Raw genomic sequence first — 24,761 nt, 5'->3', positions numbered from 1 at the left:
AGCTATCGACCGAAAGCAATGACATAAACCTGGACTGAATAATGCAGGAATATCAGAACAATAGAACCATGGGGTAATTATCACTTCTCATGATCCATGAAAGTGTCACTTGATGAATGTGTCTGACTGTGCAAGCTCAGCCACATTTGTCTTCTGTGTAGTTCTCCTCTCTTCAGTCTCTACTCAGTTTAGACTGGTGCTGGCCTCAAGGCACAGCACCTGGTCTATGGGATTAGCCCACTTTAACACACCTCCCACTACACTGACCCACAGACTTGAAATGGCAGTCCTCCACAGGCCAGGGAATCTGATCAAGGATTACCATATTAGAACCCAGAGCACTTACATGAATGGCGCAGCAGAGATCTTGCAGTGATCCTCTTGTCTCTCTCCTTTTTTTTCAATGTCATCTTCCTTCTGTAGCAGAAAGCTGGAGTAAATCTGCATCACCTTGTCTAAGACTTCAGTAAATCTGCAATACCTGCAGCAGCATAATGAGGGATGTGTTTAAAGCAGGGAATACTGTATTTTATGCAAGGATTTGTTTTAGATGTGTGAATTGTTTTTAGGTCATTATACTAGAATAGAAATGCAGTTCAGCACATTAATTTTTATTATTTCCATATCTTTGAAAAATAATAATGTGATGGATTCAAAACAGATTGCCCGGCTGTAATGCCTGCTTGTTCTGCTTTGGAATATTTTTTACAGTTTTCTTGTTGAGGTCTTAAATGGGTCTTATAAACACTGCACATAATTTTCACATAGTGTACAGTGGTTACTGCAGTAACACTGTCATTGAAGTTATTTGATAGGTCAAACTATTTTTCTAAACTAAAATGTAATAAAAATTTATAATTCAAATTGTGTTTTTTGAGAATGTAATAAAATCATATGTTACTCATGTTATATTTGGCCTGTATTGCTCCATCAAGCGTTCTTTTATTGTAGAACTGGGAAATGAACAGTGTGTGCTCTCACTGTAAATTCTCCACAGAATTTTTGACAGGTAAAGGAAGCATCAAAGTCAGATCTTCATGTGTTTCATTGTGAGGGAGAATATCTGTCTCTGCATGCAAATGAGGATGTTTAAAAAACAATCTTTGTCTCATACTGTAAAGTTGGAGTTAATAATTCTCCATCTGCAGGCATCATAAAACCGATTTGCACATAAATCAAAATAGCAAATAAAGTATTTTTTAGACATATGCTATATGGCTGTACTATTAATATCATGGCCAGACATCAATGTTGGCTTCATAAGGTAACTTCCAGTTGAACTAACATTTTTCGTACACATTTAAATCCTCATTTTAAACAAAGCTGCAGCAATTTTATTTTGCACATTAGCTAATCCAAATTATCTTTAAATAAAATGCTCATCTACAGTCTGCCTTCAGTCATTCAGTAATTTGGGGATATTTACGGCATTATGCATGCTAAACAGCAAATGGAAAATAAACTGGGATAGCTGAGTGGTTGATATACCATGTCTTTAGGAGAACATCAAAATCTTCCGGCAGCAAGCCCTGAGGCCACCGGCAAATTAAAGTCTCATAATTATCTGACTTTACTCATATTGTTTCGTTCCATTTGAAATGAATGAAATTGTGTCTGTGAGGAAAATGCGAGATGCTTCTTGAGGGTACAAGTTAATGTGCTGGCGTGCATTAAAAATAAATAAATTAATTAACTGGGGTACAGTTATAGCCTGGGGGTTCATGAGATAAAGTTTCCCAGTTTGAAGACTGACTTGAGCTGGGAAAGGTTGACTGTGGGGGGGCTGAATTGACTTTGTAACTGCTGTCAGCGTGAGCCATGCATGTGATGCAAGTTTCTTCAGCTCTAAAGGCCAAGGAAGTGACAGCATGCAGTAAAAATATGCATGCTTTAAAATGTTTCCTCTTGTACTGGCACTGTAGAGCCATTTCACTGCCTCTGTAGCTGACCTGGTGGATCCAACTGCAAATGTGTATATGTATTTGTATCTGATCGTGCTTGTTACTTGAGAATCCATTTATGTTAGGAATGTATTCCAGACAGATTGTGAAGGTGTGTAATGTAACAAAACACTAGTGCGTGCATATTTCAATACTCTATTTTTGTCCTCCTCACTTCTTCAGTTTCAGCTTGATGTACTCAACAAAAATCTTTCTAGAACATTTGGTTCTTCCTACTGTCGACCTGCCAAAGTCCAGATAAGAGGAGCTCTGATAGGATACAGTTGCTGATACACACATCTGATTTGGCTTTAATCATCACAAATGCATTTGTAGTTATTTAATATTCTCCTTAAAGTTGATAAATATAGAAATTTACTGCAAACTAAAGCTATGGCAATAAAGAAAGTAGTCTTTAAAATCGAAATACAACATAAATAGAACTACATTGCTTATAAAGTAGTTTTTTTTTGTTCCCACTATACTTATAAAAAGACACGATTAAGGAATCATTATTTATTTTTTATTAGATTGATAATGGATATGCTGCATTATCTCTTGTGTCTGCCATGCATGCCTTTCTTTTACAACATAGCAAGCATCTATTACAAAATAAAAGCCATTTTAAACCAGTTTTAATCTTGTAAATCCTCATTTCTACTAGAAAAATACTAAAGACAGACACAGACGCATATTTGGCATATTTATTTAGTTCAATACTAAGAAGTCATATTTGCAAACACAGCAAATTGTTGTTCTGCTTTTTAAAGAAGCCAAAATGTAATATAAAATATGAAAACCATGAAATTAAAATTAAACTGATTACCATTACAAGAATAGTAAAACTTTGAGAAATAATATTTATTATGGACAGAAGGTCATACCAGGAAAAATATTATAGACTGGAGTTTGTTTATAACAGTCATATTCAGTGATATTATATTTTGTGCAGAGTAAAATATATTTGAATCATTCCAAATCGAGAATGCTGCATTTGCAGAGAAAATGTTGGTGCACGAGATTTCAGGGAAAATTGTATCACTGTCACTTTGAATTCTTTTCATCTTGCTTCTTTGATGCAAAATTGGTTTGGTGCAGCTGAGCACTTAACAGCATCACTGGGTGTGTAAAATATTTCCTTTCTGCACACAGAAATGCATCCTAGAGCACTGTTTAGTTTTTTTGTTAGCAGAAGCACAAACTTCTTTGTTCAGTGTTCACTCTTAAGTGCAGTATTAAGATCTGTGTGTACAAGGACGGTTTACTAATGACAATTTAACTCTAGCTAAAAAGGACTTTACAATAGAAACTGTTCTTAAGTGGCCAGTAATTGAAAAGTCTGAGGACAGACTGACAGTTAGTAAGGACATCTGGGGAATGTAAATGACTCAACTCTATCTTAATTATGACTGAATGTCATATTCATTAGGAGCAGTCATCTAAATTATACACAGACATGAGCACAAAGACATACACAAATACAATAACAAAATACTACCCACCCCCATGTTTATGACTAGGTCAGGAGCCTATCCTGTCATCAGGATAGTTTTCCATAGGATTTGCTTTGTGTTTTAGATACAGAAGCTAACACTAAATGTTATATTCAGAGAGACAATGATGTAACGCAGCCTCCTGCGGTTTAATGTACTGAAGAGACAATGAAATATGATCTAACAAGTTCAGTTGGTGAAATGTACCGTTTAAAAAGTTTATTAGACATCAAATACTGCACAGGATTGTGCAATAGTCACAGTCAGGATTGTACAACATTGCAAAGTCATGTCATGACAATCGCAAAGTACAGGGCAAAAATATAGTGTCATTCCATATTTGCAACACATTTCATTGTACACTGTACCATGTACATTTGTGCATATGACAAATAAACTATCTTATCTTATCTATCTATCTATTACAGCATATAAAGTGATATAGCAGGAGTGTAAACTTGTGGTCAATTCGGTGCCATGCTGTGCTGTAGAAAAAAATTAAACTTTTTCTCAGTGCAACACTCTGGCAGTCATTTGCCAGAGCCCCTAGTGGTGCCGCTCTCAGACGTGTTGAACACACTCCATTGAAATTAATGAGAACTGCTGCGTTTTTTCACACCTAACGTGGCCTAAGTCTGCAGCAGCACCTACTGTAGGTAGTCAAATGGCTGGAAGGGATTTACTGTGTTACACTCAGTCAGTCACATCAGAAGTGACTGAAGTATTTGAGCTGACATATCTTTCATATCTTCAAGCACTGCGACAATAAGTAAGCCATTGTTCCAAAATCTGATTGACCTGCTGTACATGGAGGTCAATGCAGTGATTAGCATCTATACCAAATATCATTAAACGCCATGCAGCAGCTGTTTCTTGTTGTCATGTCAGTGTGGGCTAATGTGGTAGACCTCTAGCTTGGCTAAAAACCAACATACCGTAGGCTGTCTGAGAGTTATGTTTCACTAAACATGAATCAAAATTGGTGGCAAAGTGAATAAAATATCTCAAATAAAATTCAAAGAGAGTCTGACTATGTTCAACTCGCCTGAGTTTCTTTCTGTTGCTGGCATGATCACTGTAAATCTCTGTTCATGTTGGAGTGAGGGAGCTGCCAAATTGCCTTGTGGGCATTGGGCGGCTACTGTCTGTCCTGCTGGTTTTCCTGCTGGCACATTTAACAGCTTTTCCAAGTATGCATGCATTGTGACTGTGCAAATCCAAACATACTGTAACAGCCGAGGTGATCGGTGGATCAAGTTTTCACAGCAAGACCTGGTCATCATCTAAAGGAATAAATTAGAGTCTTACAACGTTAGTTGTTTTTGTTTATATGGAGTGATTTTGGTTACTGCAAATAAGACTATTGAGGCAATTAGCTTTAGTTGGTATGTAAGTTTAAATATAGTTTTCTCACTTCAATTGGAATAAAAAACAAAACATTCTGCATTGTTAGACTACAAATTCACTATTAATTGCTTGTCATTTATAGTATTACATTATTACTTATTGTGCTGCTGTTTATTTCTAGTATTTCTTAGCTTTATATATATATTTGTCCAGGTTCCTTTAAAGAGATTATATTTTAAACTGGGTATTTATTTCCAATCCTCTGTAATTTGTCTAAAATTATAGATTTTTAGGGGACACAAAATTAAAAATATCATTGTAAGTCCTAGAGAAACTCACAATATCAGTCAAACCTTAGCCTAAAAGAAACAATCTTGTTTAAAATATGTGTTTCGTTTTTATAATAAGCTTTATAACCATGAATAATGAATGCTTCATATAGTCAAACTTAGAAAGCCTTTCCCCAACTATTTCTTTTATAACCAAGGCTAACAAATAGCCTCTCTAATGAAAACATATTCTTAGCTAAATTTATTGTGTGAATACCAATTATTGCAGGGAGGATATAGCTCTCAAATGAATGGAAAATACCTAAACAATAGCTCATCCTCAGGGCTGGACACATTTCTCAATACATAAACCAGACAACAGCAATAACAACACAGTCTTTAAACGACTCCCACACTGGGCAGTCAGTGCTGTGTTGTCAAATGTTAGATATTTATAATCTTACTGAAAATGTACTTAGTTTTGCATTATTTTTGGCCATATTTCTGCCGATTCTGCAGGGACTCCAAATTAGCAAAACAAAACACTTGACTTCTTTGCTTTGTTTCCTCAGCAGGCAGAATTCATCCAGTACAAATTCACAAATGGTGTTCGACATCACTGCGCCCACTGAAGCTGCATTCTATAAATCAAATGAAACGCTGTCTGCGTTGCATCATAAAGATATCTTATAGAGTGATAGAACAACAGAGGAATCAATCAGTCAATTAGAAGATGAAAGCAGCTTCTTCTACTGCAGTGTACTGTCAGTGTTTAATTGCTGAGGAGGCAATGACAAATGGACAGAGGCCATTCATCTCCTGCCGCCGAGGTCGTCTTCAGGCGCAATCGCAAACTTCATCTCAAGGGCAGGAAGGCAGATAAGGATTGAAGAGTTTTTGAGAAAGGGGGGCCGGGCACATTATTCAGCAAATTTGAAAACACTTTTCTCCATACATCACTCTTGAGGTTGCACTTATTTTGCACTGCTTTGCAGAGTTTTTATGAAAATGTTCCTCCAGGTCTGCATTCATTATGTAAAACAGAATGCTTGATATGATTTATACAACCCAGCATAATGAGTGGGCAAAATGCGCTTATTTGTTGTCCGCATATTTTGCCCGTATCTCTACAGTGTGATTCTGCAGCTCTGTTATCTCTCAGGCCTGGGAGCTTAAGGGCTTGGATTTTCTTCCTTGGTAGCTCCTGTGCTCCCAGGCAACAGGTCTCTCTAATGATGGGAAATTATGCTTGTGGCATGTCAATTATGGTTCAAAAATACTCCAGAGCAGCTGCGTATCATTTCTCGAGGCTTAGCATTTTTCTCATAAGAGGTTTTCTGAGCTATTGCAGGTTCCTTCCCACTCACAGTATCTCCCACAATAGCAGCAATAAAATATTAAGCTAAATAAATAAATAAAATAAAATAAAATACACACACTGCCAAATATTTTCTCTGCATTCACTCTACAAGTATAACTTCTCAACAAAACAACAAACAGTTTTTCCTTCAGCAAAGAGACATTTACTTTGACAATTTGACAAGAGAGACAAGACAGACCCGTGAAGCCAAATTTGTGAATGAGCCATGTGTGACCCAACAGAGGAGATTTCTAAAGCACCAGCGGCCTGTAAAGACCTATTACCTAATCATTGTCAGCCTGTCGCTCCAGATGACCTCATCACCGCAGAAACACAGAGAAGAGCAGCAAAGTGAAATTCCAAAACAGGAGGAACCTGCTGTTAGATAGCCTCCTCCATATGGCGCCTGGATTTTTTTCCTCTTTTTAATTAACACCTTTTGAAGGTAAGCAGCAGTCGCTTTTCACACAGCACAGGTCAGAGGTGTCAAAAACATTCTCTATGGAAGAAGCCCAGACTGTCCGGACAAAATGAACGGAAATATCCTCTAGGGATGCAGTTGGATTGCTTTGGATGCAGGAGTTAGTTTTTATATATATAATTTTCAAGCTCAGTTTGAAAGGGGGAAAAAAAACATGACGAGAACTGAAAAATGTTGATTATCACAGTAACAAGTGCAGATTTTTATGATTACTTTAAGAAGCATTAATGAAATAATTTAGGGGTCACATTTGTCATACTGTGTTATAGCCTAATAGGGCGGATTTTGCTTAAATGGTGGCAGGCAGTTGCTCATATGTACATATCCTGGGTTTTTGTCCACGTACTGTATATAATCTTCTTTTAATCTCTGTTACTCTCAACCTAAAATAATTATTTGTTGCTGTAGCAGCAAAATACCCTCTGGGTTAAACAGCTAGTCACTCACTTTATGTGAAACATTCTTATACAAAGTCTCACAATCCTCACTTAGTCGCTTTCTTATGAGAACTCACACACTGTGAGGTGCAGTCTAGATTGAGTCTCTAACCAAATCCATAAGAAACTTTGATAAACTTTATTTACCAGATGTTTTTGGCCATCAGACATTCCTCAGGGTTTTTTCCAGCTTCCTTGCTGTGATTACTTTGCCACATACCTGCTTCAGACACAGCCCAGGTTAAGACCTTGTTCATGCAATTAGGCGTAATTGGAAAGCTCAAATATTGTCACTTTTTTTTACTCACTAATTGTGACGTTATGCGTTTTTGTACACACAGTATTGTACATGTATTACACTCAGATTAAATAGATTACAGAGAAACTTTTGCCTACAAGGATATTAATTTGAATACAGACATTTAGTGTCAAACTATACAAGTACGCTGTTCTGCACAGTGAAGGTCAAACATTCAAGTAACAATAAGCAAAACACGGTTTTGTGTGTTAATATAACTGGCCTGGTGTGGCCAATAGGAAATGCAGTGAGTAATAGTATTTTGTTGCTCCTCCTGGTATTAAGGGTGATAAACTTGGAGTTGCACCAGGAGGCCTTTTTGTAATTTTTCAGGGTATCAGTGTTGCCAAAGCATGCTTGAAAATTCAGTCAATTTGGTGGCACTCAACTATGACACTATTACAGAGTCAATTAGGTAGGCTACAGTCTAAAGCACTCCTATTCCTAGGGCTTAGTGTGCGGATTTAGCTCTGCCTAAGGCATTTCTTGACTGTAGTTATAGGAAAGAGGTCAGGCACTAGTCAATTGGTTTAATTGAAACCACTGACCTTACTTTACAATAAAGGTGAAAAATAAAATAGAACATTGTACAGCTGTTTATTGTTTTTTTTTTTTTTTTTTTGCACTTTGAAAGAGGGATTGCAGTAAAGGGCTTATGTCAATCTATTTGTTAATGGAATAACTTGAGTGATGCAGCATAAAAGCAGCCTGATTGGCTCTGTACTGTAATTAATTTCACATTTTAAATGCAATATGACAGACACCACTTCCATCCAACAATTCTGAAACTTTCAGGGATGATTAATTGCGACACAGTGTTGTGGTGTTTAAAAACATTAAGGTAATTAGCTTGATGGAGGCGATACTAAGTAAAGGTCAGAATTTCAAACACTGACAGGTTCTGACTGTGCCACAGCTAGATAGTAGACATAAAAGCAAATTAGGTTGTTTAAGTTCACAGCAACAATGCTAGGAAGTAAGGCTAAGCTCTCAATGGTCACTTATAGCCTCTGCCACAAACATAATACAGATGTTTGACACATATCTTTCTGTTTCTGACAATGTCAGAGAAGACAGGCAGTCAAAATGTCCACTACAGATGGAGGCAGTGCATCATGTTATTGATTGTTGAAGACTACAGGAAAAAAAAGGTTTCACCGAGCAGCTCAGAAACTACTGAAAAGAGGAGGCAGCTAAGCTTTCTGATCTCTAAATTGTTTGCCAATGGAAACTAAAGGGAAATCTGAAAAAAGAGAGTTTTAACCATTGCTTTTCAAAATTATATTTTTGACTTAATTTAGTTTCAAAAGCTCTGTATAAGGATGATCTCATTATTTATTATATTTATTTTCATATAATCTAAATTAATTCAGAGAAACCATTCAATAAGAGACAAAGCACAGAAATGAAAAACATCTACGTTGTCAACCTTCAACAGTTTTCATACAGACTTGTCAAAAGGCCTGACGCCAATTGTCCTCCTTACTCTGTGCTTCGCCATTTCAGGACATATTTTATTTTCAAGTCTCACCACAGATTCAATGAACTTACAGTAACAATTCTGATAATTAACTGTCATAACAACTGTGCTTTATGTAGCAGCAAGTTCAAAGATTAGCATAAAGGTTTAAATTTTTTTTCCTGTCAAATTAAGCAAATTCTACTGTAATAGTGAATTCCAGGCACTTTGTACACACTATATCAATGCAATCAATGCATTTTATTAAAAAAAATAAGACTGTAGGTCAGACTGTGTCTGACCTACTGTGATATGGTGCCTCTGTGGAGGCACCATATCACAGTCACCATCACAATGTACTGGCAAGTCAAAAATATCGCCTTTTAAAACAATGTTGTGTTGTCCTCTACACAAACCCTGTGGATTATAATAATCACATACAACAACAGTACACACATGCATGAGCTGAATAACAATGATTACCATGCAGTACACTCACATGACCAAAGTGATGCACAATTAGACCTTGAAATCCCTCCATGTTTGCAATGGAGTTAAATCCCTACTGTGTTATATGGAGACAAGCAAACCAAATGCAGAATGAATAGACTAGATTGCATGTCTGACCTACTCAACACACTAGGAGTACACTGTATTTACAGCAGCATTAACTTTTACACAGTTACTTATTCACAGAAAAATATCAGTCCAGTGTCTGCTCGTCATTTTAGTTCTTTACCAACAGAAATCTGGAGCAGTTAAAAACTTCATTATGATTAGCTTCTGTGTCCCATTTGGTCAGCTTTCTGTTGCTGCTGGAAGAGGCTGATGAGAGCAGTGAAGTACATGTGTAACTGAAACAGTCAATATAGGAGCCTTAAAACCAAAACACCAAGCTTAAAGACACTACAATACTCTTTAGTGGTGAGGGAATCGGTGATAATTATCTGTCCTTTTTTCAGTACCAGCAACTTCTTTCATATTACAACGTCATTACCATGATTATCGGCAGACTTAAATAATCATAGTTCGGTGTTTGTTTAAAAATGATTGATGTTCACTTGTGAATATCATTAAGGCAGTTTTTTAAATTTTAAGAATGTTAAGACTTAGGCAATAAAAAAAGAAAAGAGAAATTCTTTGCATGTACCTGATTTTCCAAAAGGCAATTGCTTGTCTCTTAGCCCTTGACCGTAGTCTCCACTAAGTTTCATTGAAATCTGTTATTATGTTATGGAGACGTCCTGCCAAAAAAAACACAAACAAAAAAGGATCCAGACTGAAAACATAACCCTGGCAGATATGATTTTATCTGATATTGATTTCTTGTTCTCACTTATTTTTCACTGGAAAGTGTTTTTCAAAGTAAGAGCTGCACTCCGACACTGAACATGCCATGCAAATCATCATCTGTGAGGCAGCCAAAAAAATATAACTCAACTCTCTGTAATGATATAATTTTAGATATTACAACGTTTGAGTGCACAGATTATAGACTTTACAAGAGGAGTGACATATTTTTATAGTTCATTATTATTTTTCACTTTGTATCATTGTGTATTTTTGATGTTTTGTACATCTCACAATAAAGTTAACAATAGCATTTTACAATATATACCACATATCACTAAATAAAATAAAAGTTCTTGTTTCAATGTGTGCACTCAGCCAACACAGTCATTCGAACCCAGGTCTTTTTTGCTGTAACACTGCTAACCACTTCACTATGGTGCCTCCCCATAGCATAATAAATGCCCCTAAAATTGCCATATACAGTTGCCTGTTCTGATTTATTTATGGGAAGGTTTTACAAACATGTCATACAAGAGTAAAAAGTTCACACTGAGTTTTAGCAAACAGATAACAAACAAAAACATTATTAGTTGTATTACAGCGCCTCTTCCAGTGATGTCATCAGAACAGTGCAGTGCTATGACAGACATAAAGAACTGGAGAAAGGAAATAGTTCAGGCTACAAAAAGTATGATAAATAAAATATCTTTCTATAGTAAAGCCGTTTCTGGCATTTGTCCACCACGTTGAGTTTTGAAATGAAACACAATGGGGGTGTGTCTGTATGAAAATGGCTGTAATTCCTTAATGGTTAATGCCACACATTAGACCCCTCAAATTAAAGCTGAAATTCTTGACTTTGGTGTAGGACAAATGCCAAAAAAAAAATGATCATGATCCCATTATTCTGTATTAGAGCAGAGCATATTAGAGAGTTCTGAAGGTAAAGTTAAATTGTTGGGTGCAACAGATGATACTGGACATTGACCTGAATAAAGACTGTCAGTGAATACATTTTTGTTTTTTCTAGTTGAGTATTGAAGTGCATAAACCACCATGCCAAAATATGCCAATCAATCAAATTCAGTTTAATCTTTTCTCATACATGCCACATAAGAGCTAATCTATTCAACTGGTTCTTGCATTAGGCCCTTTGTTTCACAGTGAAAGTTAGATCAAGTAACTTGTGTGCGTTAAAAAATAAAAATAAACAGCTCTTTAAAGCTGAAAAATCAACATCAACAAAAAAACAAAGAGGAATCAAGACACTGTGCTTCGCAGGTTAATTATATACTTCCTAGATCCAAAGAGTGGACTCGCAAAAAGATGTGTGGTGAACAAATAAAGGAGGAAAGATGTACAATTAGGAAACCTAGTGGAGCAGAGAGACAACAGATTGTATTTTCAGACCTAATACTGTTGTATTTCCTTGGTTTAATTGAACATGTACGTGTGTATGTATGGATACAACACAACAGATTAAAATACACAATAAGCCATGCCAATGGGGCTTATAGTGGGAAAAAAAGGTCAGTGTAAAATCAAAACAAAAGCCCTTCTTGGACAGTAATTTTGTACCAGTAGTCAGTAATGTTACACTTGGCAGGTAAAGAGAATTATTTGAGTGAAAAGAGTACTTCAGTTTCCTCATCTATCTATAAAAACTAACTCCTGCATCCAAAGCAATCCAACTGCATCCCTAGAAGATTTGTCTTTGTATTGTTAATGCAGCAGGAAGATAAAGCCTTCACAAGAAAAGTTCTAGCATCAAACACTTTCTCAGGATTCGTCTTTCCTCTTTTGAGCACGCTGTCAGTTCAACACCTAAAATCCTCCATGAACCTCTGTGACATTCCTGCAGTTCACATTTCATTTGTAAAAACCGAGTAGAGCTCCTGGAAACATTATGATGATAACTAGTTCACATGTCATTTTAAATGTCATAAGTTCTATATACAGTGTGATCCCACTGAATTCTAACCTCTGTCAAATTACTTACAGACAGACATCCTCATTAAGACAGCAATAACTGATCATTATTGGTGATTCAGTGCTGTAGTATTCAGCATGAGGACATCTGTGTCTCTTTTTTACCAGGGAATAACTTTACTCCCTGATGAAGGTCTTTACATAATGTATGCAAATTAGAGCCAGAGCAGGAGCGCTGCAGTTTGCAGTGGAATTAAAAAGCATTCTTTTTTTTTATAAGACTGCTGCAAGGTTAGCAAGCTCACTGCTGCTTCTCCAAGTTCTGACTTCAACAGGAAATAAGAGTGGGTTTCACCTTGAATTATTGCATTAAAGCTGTGACACAGGAAATAGGCTGTTGGTAATGTAAAACACAGACAGAGTAGAGGAACTGACACAAAATTCCTCTAATTCTTGTTTTTGTGGGCATCTGTCGTGGTCAGCATCTTCAAGATTTAATTCAAGCTTATTCAGTGGTTGTACAGTGGTCACAGTATTATAATACCCTACATCCATCCATCCTCCTCCAGGATGGCCGAGAGGCCCCCGGACATGTCCTTCAAGGAGGAGGGACATGTCCGGGGGCATTCATAACAGATGCGACCTCAGCTGACTCCTCTCAATGTGGAGGAGCAGCGACTCTACTCCCAGGTGACCAAGCTCCTCACCCTATCTCTAAGGGTGCACCCAGCCACCCTGTGGAGGAAACTCATTTCAGTTGCTCGTATCCAGGACCTCATCTTTTCGGTCATGACCCAGAGTTCATGACCATAGGTGAGGGTAGGAAAATAGATTGACTGGTAAAGCCAGAGCTTTGCCTTTGGGCTCAGCTCCTTCTTCACCATGACAGCCCCGTACATCGACCACATTACTGCTGCCGGTGCACCAATCCGTCTGTCAATCTCACGCTCCATCCTTTGTAAAAAGGTGGCCTGCCCTCTCCAGGAGGAGAGAGGCTGCCTCAAGTGGAGGAGTTAAAGTATCTTGGGGTCTTGTTCATGAGTGTGTATACCCTACATTACATACAAAATATATTCTGTAGCCTGTAAGTATTTGCTCAAAGTTGAGATTTACTACTGAAGTTGAGGCAGATTTGTTTGACAGACTTCTATGACTATAATAGTTCACAAAAACATACAAAAAGAAACTGGTGCAGAGCTGTATGGATTGAAGGACTAATCAAATTATGTCAAAAGTCGCTGAAAAACAAAGGATCAGCTCATTACTCATAGCATACTACCTCATCTGTTAAACAAGGTGGTGGTTTTGTCAGGCATGTATGGCTGTCAGTGGGTCTGACACTTTGGCATTTATTGATGATTTCCCTGCTGACCGAAACAACAACAAGCAAAGGTATACAGGAGATTTCTTTGTGATTTCTGAAACTATTATTTGGCATCATATAGCCAAAGTAGCAAACAGAGATTTCAGTGTAAAGAGGTAGAATATGCCCAGGTCAACTAGCAAGAGGAGAACATGGCAGCAGTAAAAACCTCTGAGGGTGTCACCAGGGAAGATGCCGTACAAAATGCCTGATGATGTTTGTGGGTCAAATATTTAGCCCTGATCATATTCATAAAGTTATACACATTCACAGCTTGGGGCTGCCCAGTATCACCAGTCTCATTTCTCCAACCTTTTGGCCACTACTGGCTTCACTGAATGCAAAGGAAGGGTTTTCCAAAGATTTAGTTTGATTTCATATGAATCTGCCCACTTGTTAGCAACCAATTCCTTGTTTAAGGTGTTTCTAATAGTTTTGAATTTAGCTCACGCATTCATTTTAGATGTCGAGTGGCACTTCTTAATGAAATGCACTCCACTTTGACTCCAACAAGCGCTATAACCTCAATAAACACGCGGTAGGATTATTTGACAGATTTAACTTAATGCATTGGCTTGTACAGGTATATCTAATGAAGCTGCCATCAAGTACATATTCAGATATTGTGCACTTTGTTTCTTCTGTTGCAAAAACTTTACCAAACAAAGGCTGAGTGAATATTTTATACTAGAGGCTCATATTTTTATAGTTTAATGTGTCCTCATGTGGATAAACATATCATCTCTCTACAGGCCAAATCTAACTGTTAACTTATTTGTTCATGAAAGTGTTGTGTCCGCTTTGTGCTTCTATGACATAATCTGATTTGTGGTGGTGGAATCCAGCGTTTACTAAATTCAAATTAAAGTAATGCACTTGTTGTTTATGTGCAATGGTTATGAGATTATGTTGATTTCATATATAGTGTGTTTATTTATATCTGGAAGGCATCTCACTATAAATAAGAAGACAGCAGATGAACCATTGTGGCAAAGACAGACTGCATGACTGTGGCTGTCCTGACACTGCAGCGGCTATTTGTCACCATTAGTTTCCATTAATTTTACTGAAGACATTGTTAAGATATCCTCAGGATAGTGCTCTGCTGTGGCATGTGAGGCCTTGCAGGGTGATGGCGTGGTTTGCATGCTTCCCGCTTATCTGAACCCATCCATTTAAGTAAACACCCAAAATGGCTGATAATGGAGCCTGTTTGAATCAACTGGACAAGTGGGTCATCACACACAAATGGCTGAAGTGATGAAATCCTCTCATGATCACAGTCAAGAGTCACTCTCCCTGCAGCGGTCTACCATATACTAAAGGATGATCTGAAGCATTGAGACAGTTGAAGTGTGATTTTTAGGGATAGCACAATTTACTTCTAGGATAAACACGCAATATGCTTCCTACTCAAAATTCAGTTGTAAATGTCTAAAAGAAAATCTCTTTATCAAAGACCATACAAGTTAAAGCAACTTTAAACAATTGGACTGATCAAAACAAGGGGAAAAGGTGGTGGTGGTGGAAATTTCACTCAATAGATGCCACTAAACTGGATTTTATTTTGCAGGGTGTTTTTTTTTTTGTCTATTGCTGTAACAAATAACTGCAAGTTAGTTAGCAAGTAGTAAGAGTGATAAACTATAATGCCCAAAAGAACCGCATTTCAGTGTATCCCTTATAGTATGAGACCAAAATTTAACATCTCTGCATCTCTATCAATTCATTTTTAGGATGTGAGTCAGGGAACACTACACAGTTTATGCTGAATAAAGGAACATCTTGAGTATGTGATGCATTGGAAGAAAACAGCTGTTGCACACAGACAGGGTGCACTGATTTCTTTTGTCATAAACCTTGGCTGGCTGGCGTTCTCAAAACACAGCTCTCACTGCAGGACGTTTTTTAAATCCTTTCATGTTTAAGGAGTGGGTCAGAAATTCTGTCTGACCTTCTCAAACTTAATGAGGTTTGGTGTGACAACTGTGCCAGAATGAGACTATTCTAACTAACACAAGGTTTGTAAGACTTGTAAGAACTTTTTTAGTCAGCCGTATCTGGACAGATGTAACTGCCTGCTTATTGCGCTGGGTACCAGGGCGGAAAACCACAGAATGACAGTAGTCTAGACTACAGAAATTTGCTAGTTAAACACACACTTACTTCCTCTGTGGCTGTAAACTGGTTTCTATCTACAATACTACTTGATATAGCATGTCTCTGTCTTGTATAGGATCCACAGTGTAGTAACCCCGCTGTCCTGAAACTCAGAAACCATCCTTCATGTACACATGCTGGACTCAGGCACCCATATATCACCAGAGACATGTTGAAGAAGCTCTTGGAACTGTTGGCATTTAACAAAAAACAAAACAAACAAAAAAAAGTGTTTGCAAAGAATCTAAATTGTGGTCACTTTATGTATGTGTAGTGAGACCAGCCTGTGTAATACCATGAAGTTTCACGAAACGCTCTGCGCTAACCAACATGGGTACATCAGCACACAGAAAAGCTACAAAGCAGCCCTGACACACACATCTTGACAGAACTTCTCTTCCAATAACAAATCTTCTTCTAAGATCTTCAGAAATATTCTTTGTTCAAGCAATGGCTTCTGTACTTGTGTTGTCAAGATTTGATGAGACTTGACTACAAACTGATCTGTGAAGACCCAGATTTCTCTTCTTTAAATGAGGCAGACTCACAACTGATTGTCATCCCACCGTCTGAGCGCTGACTAATTTCATTTTGATAGAATCTTTTAAAAAAAATGAATTTTATTCAATAAAAAGATGAATCTGCCCATTTGTTGTCTCATACACTTCTAAACTGCAGGTCCTGTAACACTGCTAAAAAGACTAAATTGAGCCCAGTCACAAGCTGAACCTAACACCATTATGGGTTTTACCTCAGTAGATTCTACATACAACACCTTAGTTTAAGTTTTCGATGCCTTCTTAGGGTAAATTAATGAAGTGGCCACAAAGCCCTTGATCCTGTTACCTCAGACACAGACAACTAAATATGCATAGTGCCATTTTTAATTCATAACTGTATATTTATGTGATTTATCAATCTACAGTTTGTACACATCATGTGACCTGTATTGCACTCTGTGTGTTTAGGGGGTGTGTGCATCTCCCAGTCAGTCAAGATTCCCCGGGAGCCAAAGCAGGGAGAGTTTGACAAAGTCATCCGGCGACTCAGAGAAAACCCAAATGCAAGAGTTGTCATAATTTTTGCCAACGAAGACGATATCAGGTAAGACCTGGTAATAGCTACATAACACCACTTTGAAGATTAGAAAAACACGACTGCAGCAGGCGGCACAACAACACGCCTGAACACAGCAATTTTAGTCCAGATCTGCCAGACTGCTGTGTAAGAAACTGCAGAACAAAATCAAAGTGGAGTTTGTCTGGATGCTGACCTTATCCATGACAACATCTGTTTCCTCACCTTTGCAGGCGGCTACTCCATGCAGCTAAAAAGGCCAACCAGACAGGTCATTTCATCTGGGTAGGATCAGACAGCTGGGGCTCAAAGATCTCTCCAGTTGTGCACCAGGAGGAGATGGCAGAGGGAGCAGTCACCATTCTGCCCAAGCGCCAGTCCATCAAAGGTACAGAGATTGACTGATGCACAAGGGGTGCATCTTTTCTGTATGACATGGTCTCAAATTGTGATCTCAACTTTACCAAAGTCATAAATATCAACAAACTAAAAATGTCTTTAAAGCACAGTCATGATGTTTCATGTATTTTTAGGACACACCCATTAAACATACAAAATAACAGTGGAAAAAGTAAATGAAACACAAGACTTGGAGCCAGCTGTTAGCAAACTTGGAGTCTAATAAATTGATTTACAATAGACATGTGGTTTAGAGCTGCCTTAACTTATAAAAACATCCAAACAGTGTCAGTGTGCTATTCACAAGCACGATTTGAGCCACACCTCACAAAAGTGATATCTCGGAAGACCTACAGTATAATAAAGAGCTGTTGATTTACATGCAGCTGGAATAGGTTACAGAGTAAGTTCACTATTAAATAAACTCTCTATAAATGGAGACAATATGGTAACATGGCTACTCTTCATAGAAGTGGGTGACATGCCAAAATCACTCCAAAAAGCACAACCTTGAATGCTCAATGAGATGAAAAATAATCCTAGAGTGGCCGCTACAGATCTTAGGGATTCTTATAAAGCTGGTTAACATCTCTGTTTATGAGTGTGTTAAACACAAAACACTGAACAGTCACTGTATTCATGGTAGGACTGACACACGCTAAAACACTGATTGGAAAATGCCTTGTGGACAGATTAAATCGTTTGGGAAAAACCTGCAGCAAACACCTGGAGTAAAAAAAACAAACTGTGAAAACATCATCCCAACAGTGAAGTAAGTTGGAGGGAGCATCATGGTTTGGGGCTGCTTTACTACCTCTGCACTAATGGTGCAAATATTCCTCTTTGTGCAGGTTTAATCCAAAGCTAAAAGAAGAGCTTGCTTGTGGTTATTGCTGCCAAAGATGGTTCAACAAGTAATTAAAACACTGTTTAACTTGCTTTTTCCATGATCACTTGTATGTTTAATTGGTGTTTTTCAGCCTAGAAGTATTGTGTTTGTTTATATTTGTGACTTTGGTGAAGATCAGACCACATTTCGTTGCAAATATATGTAGAAAACTAGGAAATTGCATTTACTTTTTCTTCCAACTGCACTGTATGCAAGATAATAAGAGATGGGCCTTGTGAATACATTATATCTGCCTGTCTTACAAAACCATGGGAAATATTCTTTTCATGTGGCACAGAACTATATGCTTGCACAAAAATAAAAGTTGTCTTGTAGTGTCTAACCACCATCATTTGATCGTGAAATGTCTTAAAACTAAATTCCAATCAAAGCGCCAAATTAAATTGAACATAAGCAATATTCAGTTATACTGTAGAGTACAACAGAGAGCCGACACACAGATTGTGCTTTTGTAAACATTGTTGTTTACACTGAATGTGTCAATGACAATGAACCCATTGATCTGTCTAGGGTTTGATCGTTACTTCATCAGCCGAACGCTGGAAAACAACAGAAGGAATATCTGGTTTGCTGAGTTCTGGGAGAACAACTTCAACTGCAAACTCAGCCGTCACGCCGTGAAGAAAGGGTCCGGGCTCAAAAAATGCACAAGTAAGACATTCTTCTGCTGGGGAAAAAAGCAATTTTATATGTTTTTTTTTTTTTTTTGTTCAAACTTTTAACCAACTTCAAACCATTCCGTTTGATGTTTGGTGGGTGGTGACACATTTGGCTCATGGTGAAAATGTTTTGACAGCATTCAGCTTTTAATAGGTGGGCACCTATTAAAAGTTGAACAGCTATACATTTAGTATTCAAGATCACAGCTCATTTCTGTGCTGCACTGCATGTGTTTACCCACATAGCTATAGCAAGTAAATGGCTGAGTTGGGTGGCATGGTTAAAGCTTAAAGTTTCTTACATTATCATTACCATTATCATACAGCTATGGATAGGGCAATCTGTCTTCAGTGTAAAAACACTGTATGTTTTTATTACAATTTAAATACCAATTAAGAAACTCAACATATATTTAAAAGATGATGGCTAAACTAATGTATACTGTTTTTTTCTCAATACTCTCTCTCATTTTAATAGGTTTCAAATGAATTACTTAAAAGGAATATTACTTTACTCATAGTGATCAGTGAATCATGATGAGCACAAAATGTATGAACATGAAGAGCAGGTGTCTTTATAAGTTGGAATTTGGGTATCATGATATAATTAATTAATTCTTTGCTAAACATTCAAAATATTGCTGCCAATGTTACTGTATAGGACAGACAGATAAAGTCACAGCAGGGTAAAACATTTACTTCAGACAATAACCAGAATGTTTGTCAACATGAGTCTCCTGGATAATATAACAAAGAAGACACAAATTGTTGTGGTGACATAGTCAGTGCTTCGTTATTTCAGTACATCATTGGAATATTTGCATATTTGATACAGAAATAACCCAGTGCCTCTTAACTTTACCCGTTATAATTGGCATAAGCAAAAGAATTTATAGCTCAGTAATTGGGCTATTCCAGCTCAGCTCTGTTGGAATTATAGATGTCTGTTTTACGTCTTTGACTATTTTAGGGAGCGAGACTGTTTTATCCACAGTTTCTAATGTTTGTTCTCCCGATTAGGCAAACTGAGGAGTGAGATCTCATTCAAGAAATTGGAGGCTAGATCCTGTACTTTTAATGCCAAGATTGATATGATCCTGTTTGAAATATACATATATACAAGTGTCTACATCTTTCAGATTTAGCAGGATCATGCATTGGAGTTCATTGCAAATTAAATGTCCTAGAGACACCCCCCCAATTATAATATAAATTAAACTTTAATTTAATTTAATAATTCACAGCCGGCCCTAGACTCCCATATAAAAAAGGTATAATGATAGCATATGTAACAGTTAGGACATAGTGATATACAACTAATAAAGATGAAAACATTTAATATTGTGTTGGAGGTGTATATGGGCGAAAAGCAGAATGGATGAATACATCATGACCAGGCACAAAGTTGGAAAATCATTCAGTCCCACATCCATTGGGCTCAATTTCAAGTAGTCCGACTGAATTATGTGTCTTTAGGCGTACAACCACAGGGAATAGAAATAACAGCCTTCTTTGTGTGAGGTGACAGTGTTAACCACTGAGCCACCACGATGCCCTGGAGCCAGATACGTGTAAAAGCAAAGTCTTCAAATGCTACTTTCCATACAGACCCTGGTATTTGTAAAGAAGAACACTGTGACGGTATAGGATGCATACAGTACATCCACACATGCTTCACACAACAGCAGTTGTTGTGACTTGTGAGTGAACTAAGGTTCACATGCTGCAGCGTTTTTATTGAGAAAAAAGAAAAAGAAATGTGTTCTATATACCACATACCAGCACTTGTGAATTTATTTGTGCATTAACATTTCCCTTTCAACAAGTGCAGACTTATTACATTTTTTATCCAAAATGTACGGGTTAGCGCTGTCGCTTCACAGCAAGAGTTTTGTGTTTGAAGCTGATGGCTGGCTGCAGCCTTTCTGTGTGAAGTTTGGAAGTTCTCCTTGTGTTGTTGCTAAGATTTTCATATTTAAACCTACCTTCTTTACTTTAAGTAGGTACATGTAAGTACTTTGAAATCTTAATACTTAACAGTGGCATAGCACAGATAAAACAACAGGAATTAATTTAAATTAGACCACATTATTCCCGCGACAAGAGAAACTTTTGTAGAGAGACAGTAGAATATACTGCAGTACCGCAGTTTCATGTACTGCATGTAACAGTAACGGTTGTGCATCACGGTTAAGTGTTATTATATAACAGACCCTGTACCTAGATCACTAACATCTGTGGCTGTAAGGGGCCAAGCGGGGAGCAGGAAGGCTTCACACAGATGTCAGCGAAGAGTCAAAACATATTATTATTTATTTATAGACTCAGGATTTAACAGAATAATTTTTTTGGCAAAACAACAAACAACTTAAACAGTAGTGCTGAATAAATACACACTTACTGTATACACTAGAGACAACTACAACTATTACCCAAGAGGTGGGCTGCAAAACCAACAGCTGCTGTCGTCTTCACAGGCAGTAAATCCCAACACCAAGTATGCTAGACAGGAAGTAAGAGAGTTTTATGTAGGGTAACACTCAGGTGGGAAGATGATTCTAATATGAGTTCAGCCTTTTGATTGGTTGGCCACCTGAATCTGATCAGCAAGCTACATAACACGTGTTTACGATTTCACAAAAACATAGATATACTGTATAGCCTACGGTATATGCTATAATATAAATTAAATCTTTGTTAATTTAGCAAAATTCTCAAATCAAATTAATAGTTAAGCAGATATTCAAATGCAGATTAACTTTCTTTCAAAATTTACATTTGAAGTTGAGATTAAACGAGAAATGTGTGTGTGAACTCCCCATTAAGGACTCAATATTTAACTACAGTGTTTAGAATAATGAAGAAAAATGTAACAGCGTGGCATATTTATGTGTTTTTAATAGTTCTGTTGATACATTATGGCACAGAGGAATGAGCTATGTCAGTCTTTGACTACACACACAGTACTTAGTTTTGATTTGGCACGTAATGGGATTTGCTGCGAAAAATATATAATATCAAGAAAATGAGGCTCAAATAATGGTTGTATCAAAATTCCTTAAGTAGATTTTTGTTGTGTTTTCATGTGTTTGAACTGAAGACGCCTCACAAATAATGACTAATTGTAACTTAAAAAGGAGCAAATCTACCATGAGATGTTGAATAAACTTGAGATCTGACAAGTTAAGTAAATCTTAAGCAGAGAACCAACTAATCACCTAAAGTGAATTCAGCGTAAGGCATCAAAAACTCAAGATTACCAGACAAATAAATGATCCTTCAGTGATTACACATTTTGAATAACTCTGTGCACTGTAAATGTTCATGTACTTGACATAATTTACCCCTACAGTTTGTTTTTGAGGTAGCTTCATGACTCTTCACATACTCAAATCAATATGATCAAGGATTTCACTACAGTAGGAATAAATGCTGTACTCACCTTTTTACAAAGCCGTCAGTAGCACGTCTGTCACTTGCCTTAGTCATTATAGACATTTTAGTGTTAAACTTCACTATCAGCTTTGCTGCACGGTAAGAGAGTCTCACAGCGTTTGTTTGAGGTTAAAGAGTGACACTCATGTTGCCTCTCCTCTGGTGGAGAGATTCATGGTGTCTCTGATGCAGCTGTGAGACAGTGAAATGGGGCATCCTGCAGAATTATCAGTGTCCTGAGAGGGTGAGACTGCTAAGTGTGATCAAAGGATAAGGAGGGTATGAGTGACTGGGGAAAAGAGCGAGGCTTGTCTGTACCTGTAAATGAAGCAGATATAAAACTGATATTGATTGATGTGGAAAGGAGAGAGCAGGTACCCTTCTCATAGGCTCCTTATTTCTCTTGCGTATTAATGATGCAGGTGAGCAGCAGGAAACACAGCAATGCGGATAAATCAGGCATGTGCTTTGCTTTTTCATCCAAGTATCTATTTTTTAAACCGCTTGTCCTGTTCAGAGGTGCAGGAGACTGGAGTTTTTCCCAGAATGCATTATGTTAGAGGTGGAGAATATTTTGGACAGGTCAGCAGCTTGTCGTGGGAGGGTGGTGATTTTGTCTGATGATATTAAAATACAACGGAGAGATAAGTTATGTGAGTAAAATATCTGATGTTTCAAAGCAGTCTTGTGCCTGTTATCTAACTTGTGATTACTATTTATTATTCCTGACGGTCCACACAGTATCAAACTATATGTTTGTATTGGACATACTTAAACTTATAACATTAAGCTACATTATACCACATTTTAATGCTACAATATCTGAGTTTTGGTATCTTAACATTGGGCATTGTCTTATGCTATTTGAATACAAATCAGCATAATCAGTTTTGTGTAATTCCAGCTCCACCACTGGGACCATGTGATTCTCCTCCTTCATGTTTCTGCTGCTTACAACTGCTATGTCTATCCCCACTGCCTCCGTCTGTTCTTTGTCTGCTACTGGTTGGTTAGCAAGCACCTTCCTGTCAGTCTGGATCTGGTAGTCCTACAGGGATCTATGCCTTTTTCTCTGACTTTCTGTGGAGTCTCTCACCTTGACTTGAGAGTGTCTAACTTATACAATCCATAGTGCAGGTGTTGCTGTAGATGATGCCTTCCACATGGTTGTTCTTTACAGTGTCTGCTGTTCTGCTGCTTCATGTATGTTGGACTTTCTCTGAGGCTACGTTGCACAGGCTGCACCTGAGACAATAGGCTCACTAGTCCTCAGCCTCCTGTCTCGCTGGCTTCTATCGATCTTGTACTTAGAGCTTGTTCCTGTGCTTCTGTGGTAGGATTTTCCTATAGTCAGCCACTTCTATCTGCTCGTAGTACATTTCTTGCAGGGGTTTATCCTTTCACAATCAGCTGGGGCCATCTTCCTGATTTACTCATGGATCTTTGTTGTTTCATCCTGGATAGTGGCACAATAGGCTCACTAGTCCTCAGCTTCTTTCTTTCTGCTTAGTGCTCAGTCTCACAGTGTTGGATTTGGGCAGAAACTCTCATGCATTACAAGGATCGTCTTGATATCCTGACATACACACACGCAATCATAAAAGTAGGACAAAGTGCGAGTGTCAGATTAATTTAAGAGGTAGTCCTCCTACAGGAAATTGGATGGTCTGTGGTCTGTCACAAGCTAAATGAAAGGGCAAAAGTCTTGGGCTCACACACACTGTCTCAAAATGTCTTGTGTGACCCCCTAGAATGGAAGATACCCAGACTTTGCTTCTTTGTTTAATTTCAATGAAACTCTCTGAAAACAAAACGCCAGCCTGTAAAAGTGTGTGTGTAAGAGCCAAAATAGCACAGAGGAATGAAAAGGGAGCTTGAGAAAGAATGAGAGAGACACAGAGAGAGAGAGAGAGGGAGAGAGAGAGAGATAGAGAGAGAGGGGATGGTCTTATAGAGAACAGACAGCACAAAGTTAGTGTGGGTGGCCTGCCAAGCCTGCAAGAAAAATATCACTCTCACACCCAATCTGGCTTGCAGGATTCCCCACGGCATAAGCATGTCGGCCAAACTGTGACAATCACTGTCCAATCAAGGCCCTGTGGCCCTTAATTACTGAGCCGTAACCTCCAACAATAATTCATGCATTTCAAAAGCTCATGAGATAATCGGGGACATTAAAACGCCTCTGGTCTTCAGTGAAGAGCTGGAAACGCAGCAAATGAAAGATGGCTGACAGAAGGAGACCTCTGCTGATTTGGGGGGCTAGCACTCTTTCAGATTGAAGTGGCTATTGAAAATTGCTTGAACCTTAAGAGGACAGATGTTGCATGATAAATGACTATTCTGTTACAAAACGTGTGGTTATAGATCAGTGTTATCCACATGTCCAAAACATTAACAGAAGCTGATAAGCAATATAAGATGATGGTATATAGTGCATACACTTACAATC

General features: G+C 37.8%; 1 protein-coding gene across 2 annotated transcripts in view; it reads left to right on the top strand.

Moving 5' to 3' along the window:
• Positions 1-24,761, top strand: part of LOC113154172 (metabotropic glutamate receptor 4-like) — a 109,239-nt gene that overhangs the window by 57,837 nt on the left and 26,641 nt on the right. Inside the window, exons 3-5 of one of the 2 annotated variants that reach the window (XM_026348215.1) lie at positions 16,798-16,933; positions 17,140-17,294; positions 18,726-18,866. In XM_026348215.1, coding sequence (XP_026204000.1) covers positions 16,798-16,933; positions 17,140-17,294; positions 18,726-18,866 — 432 coding nt within the window. The remainder of the gene's footprint in view (positions 1-16,797; positions 16,934-17,139; positions 17,295-18,725; positions 18,867-24,761) is intronic. The other variant, XM_026348216.1, reaches the window with a different exon arrangement.

The sequence above is a fragment of the Anabas testudineus genome, chromosome 5 (assembly GCF_900324465.2).
Source record: "Anabas testudineus chromosome 5, fAnaTes1.2, whole genome shotgun sequence".
Taxonomy (NCBI): Eukaryota; Metazoa; Chordata; class Actinopteri; order Anabantiformes; family Anabantidae; genus Anabas; species Anabas testudineus.
Note: the sequence above shows the minus strand (reverse complement) of the source record. Positions and strands in the feature narration are given on the sequence as shown.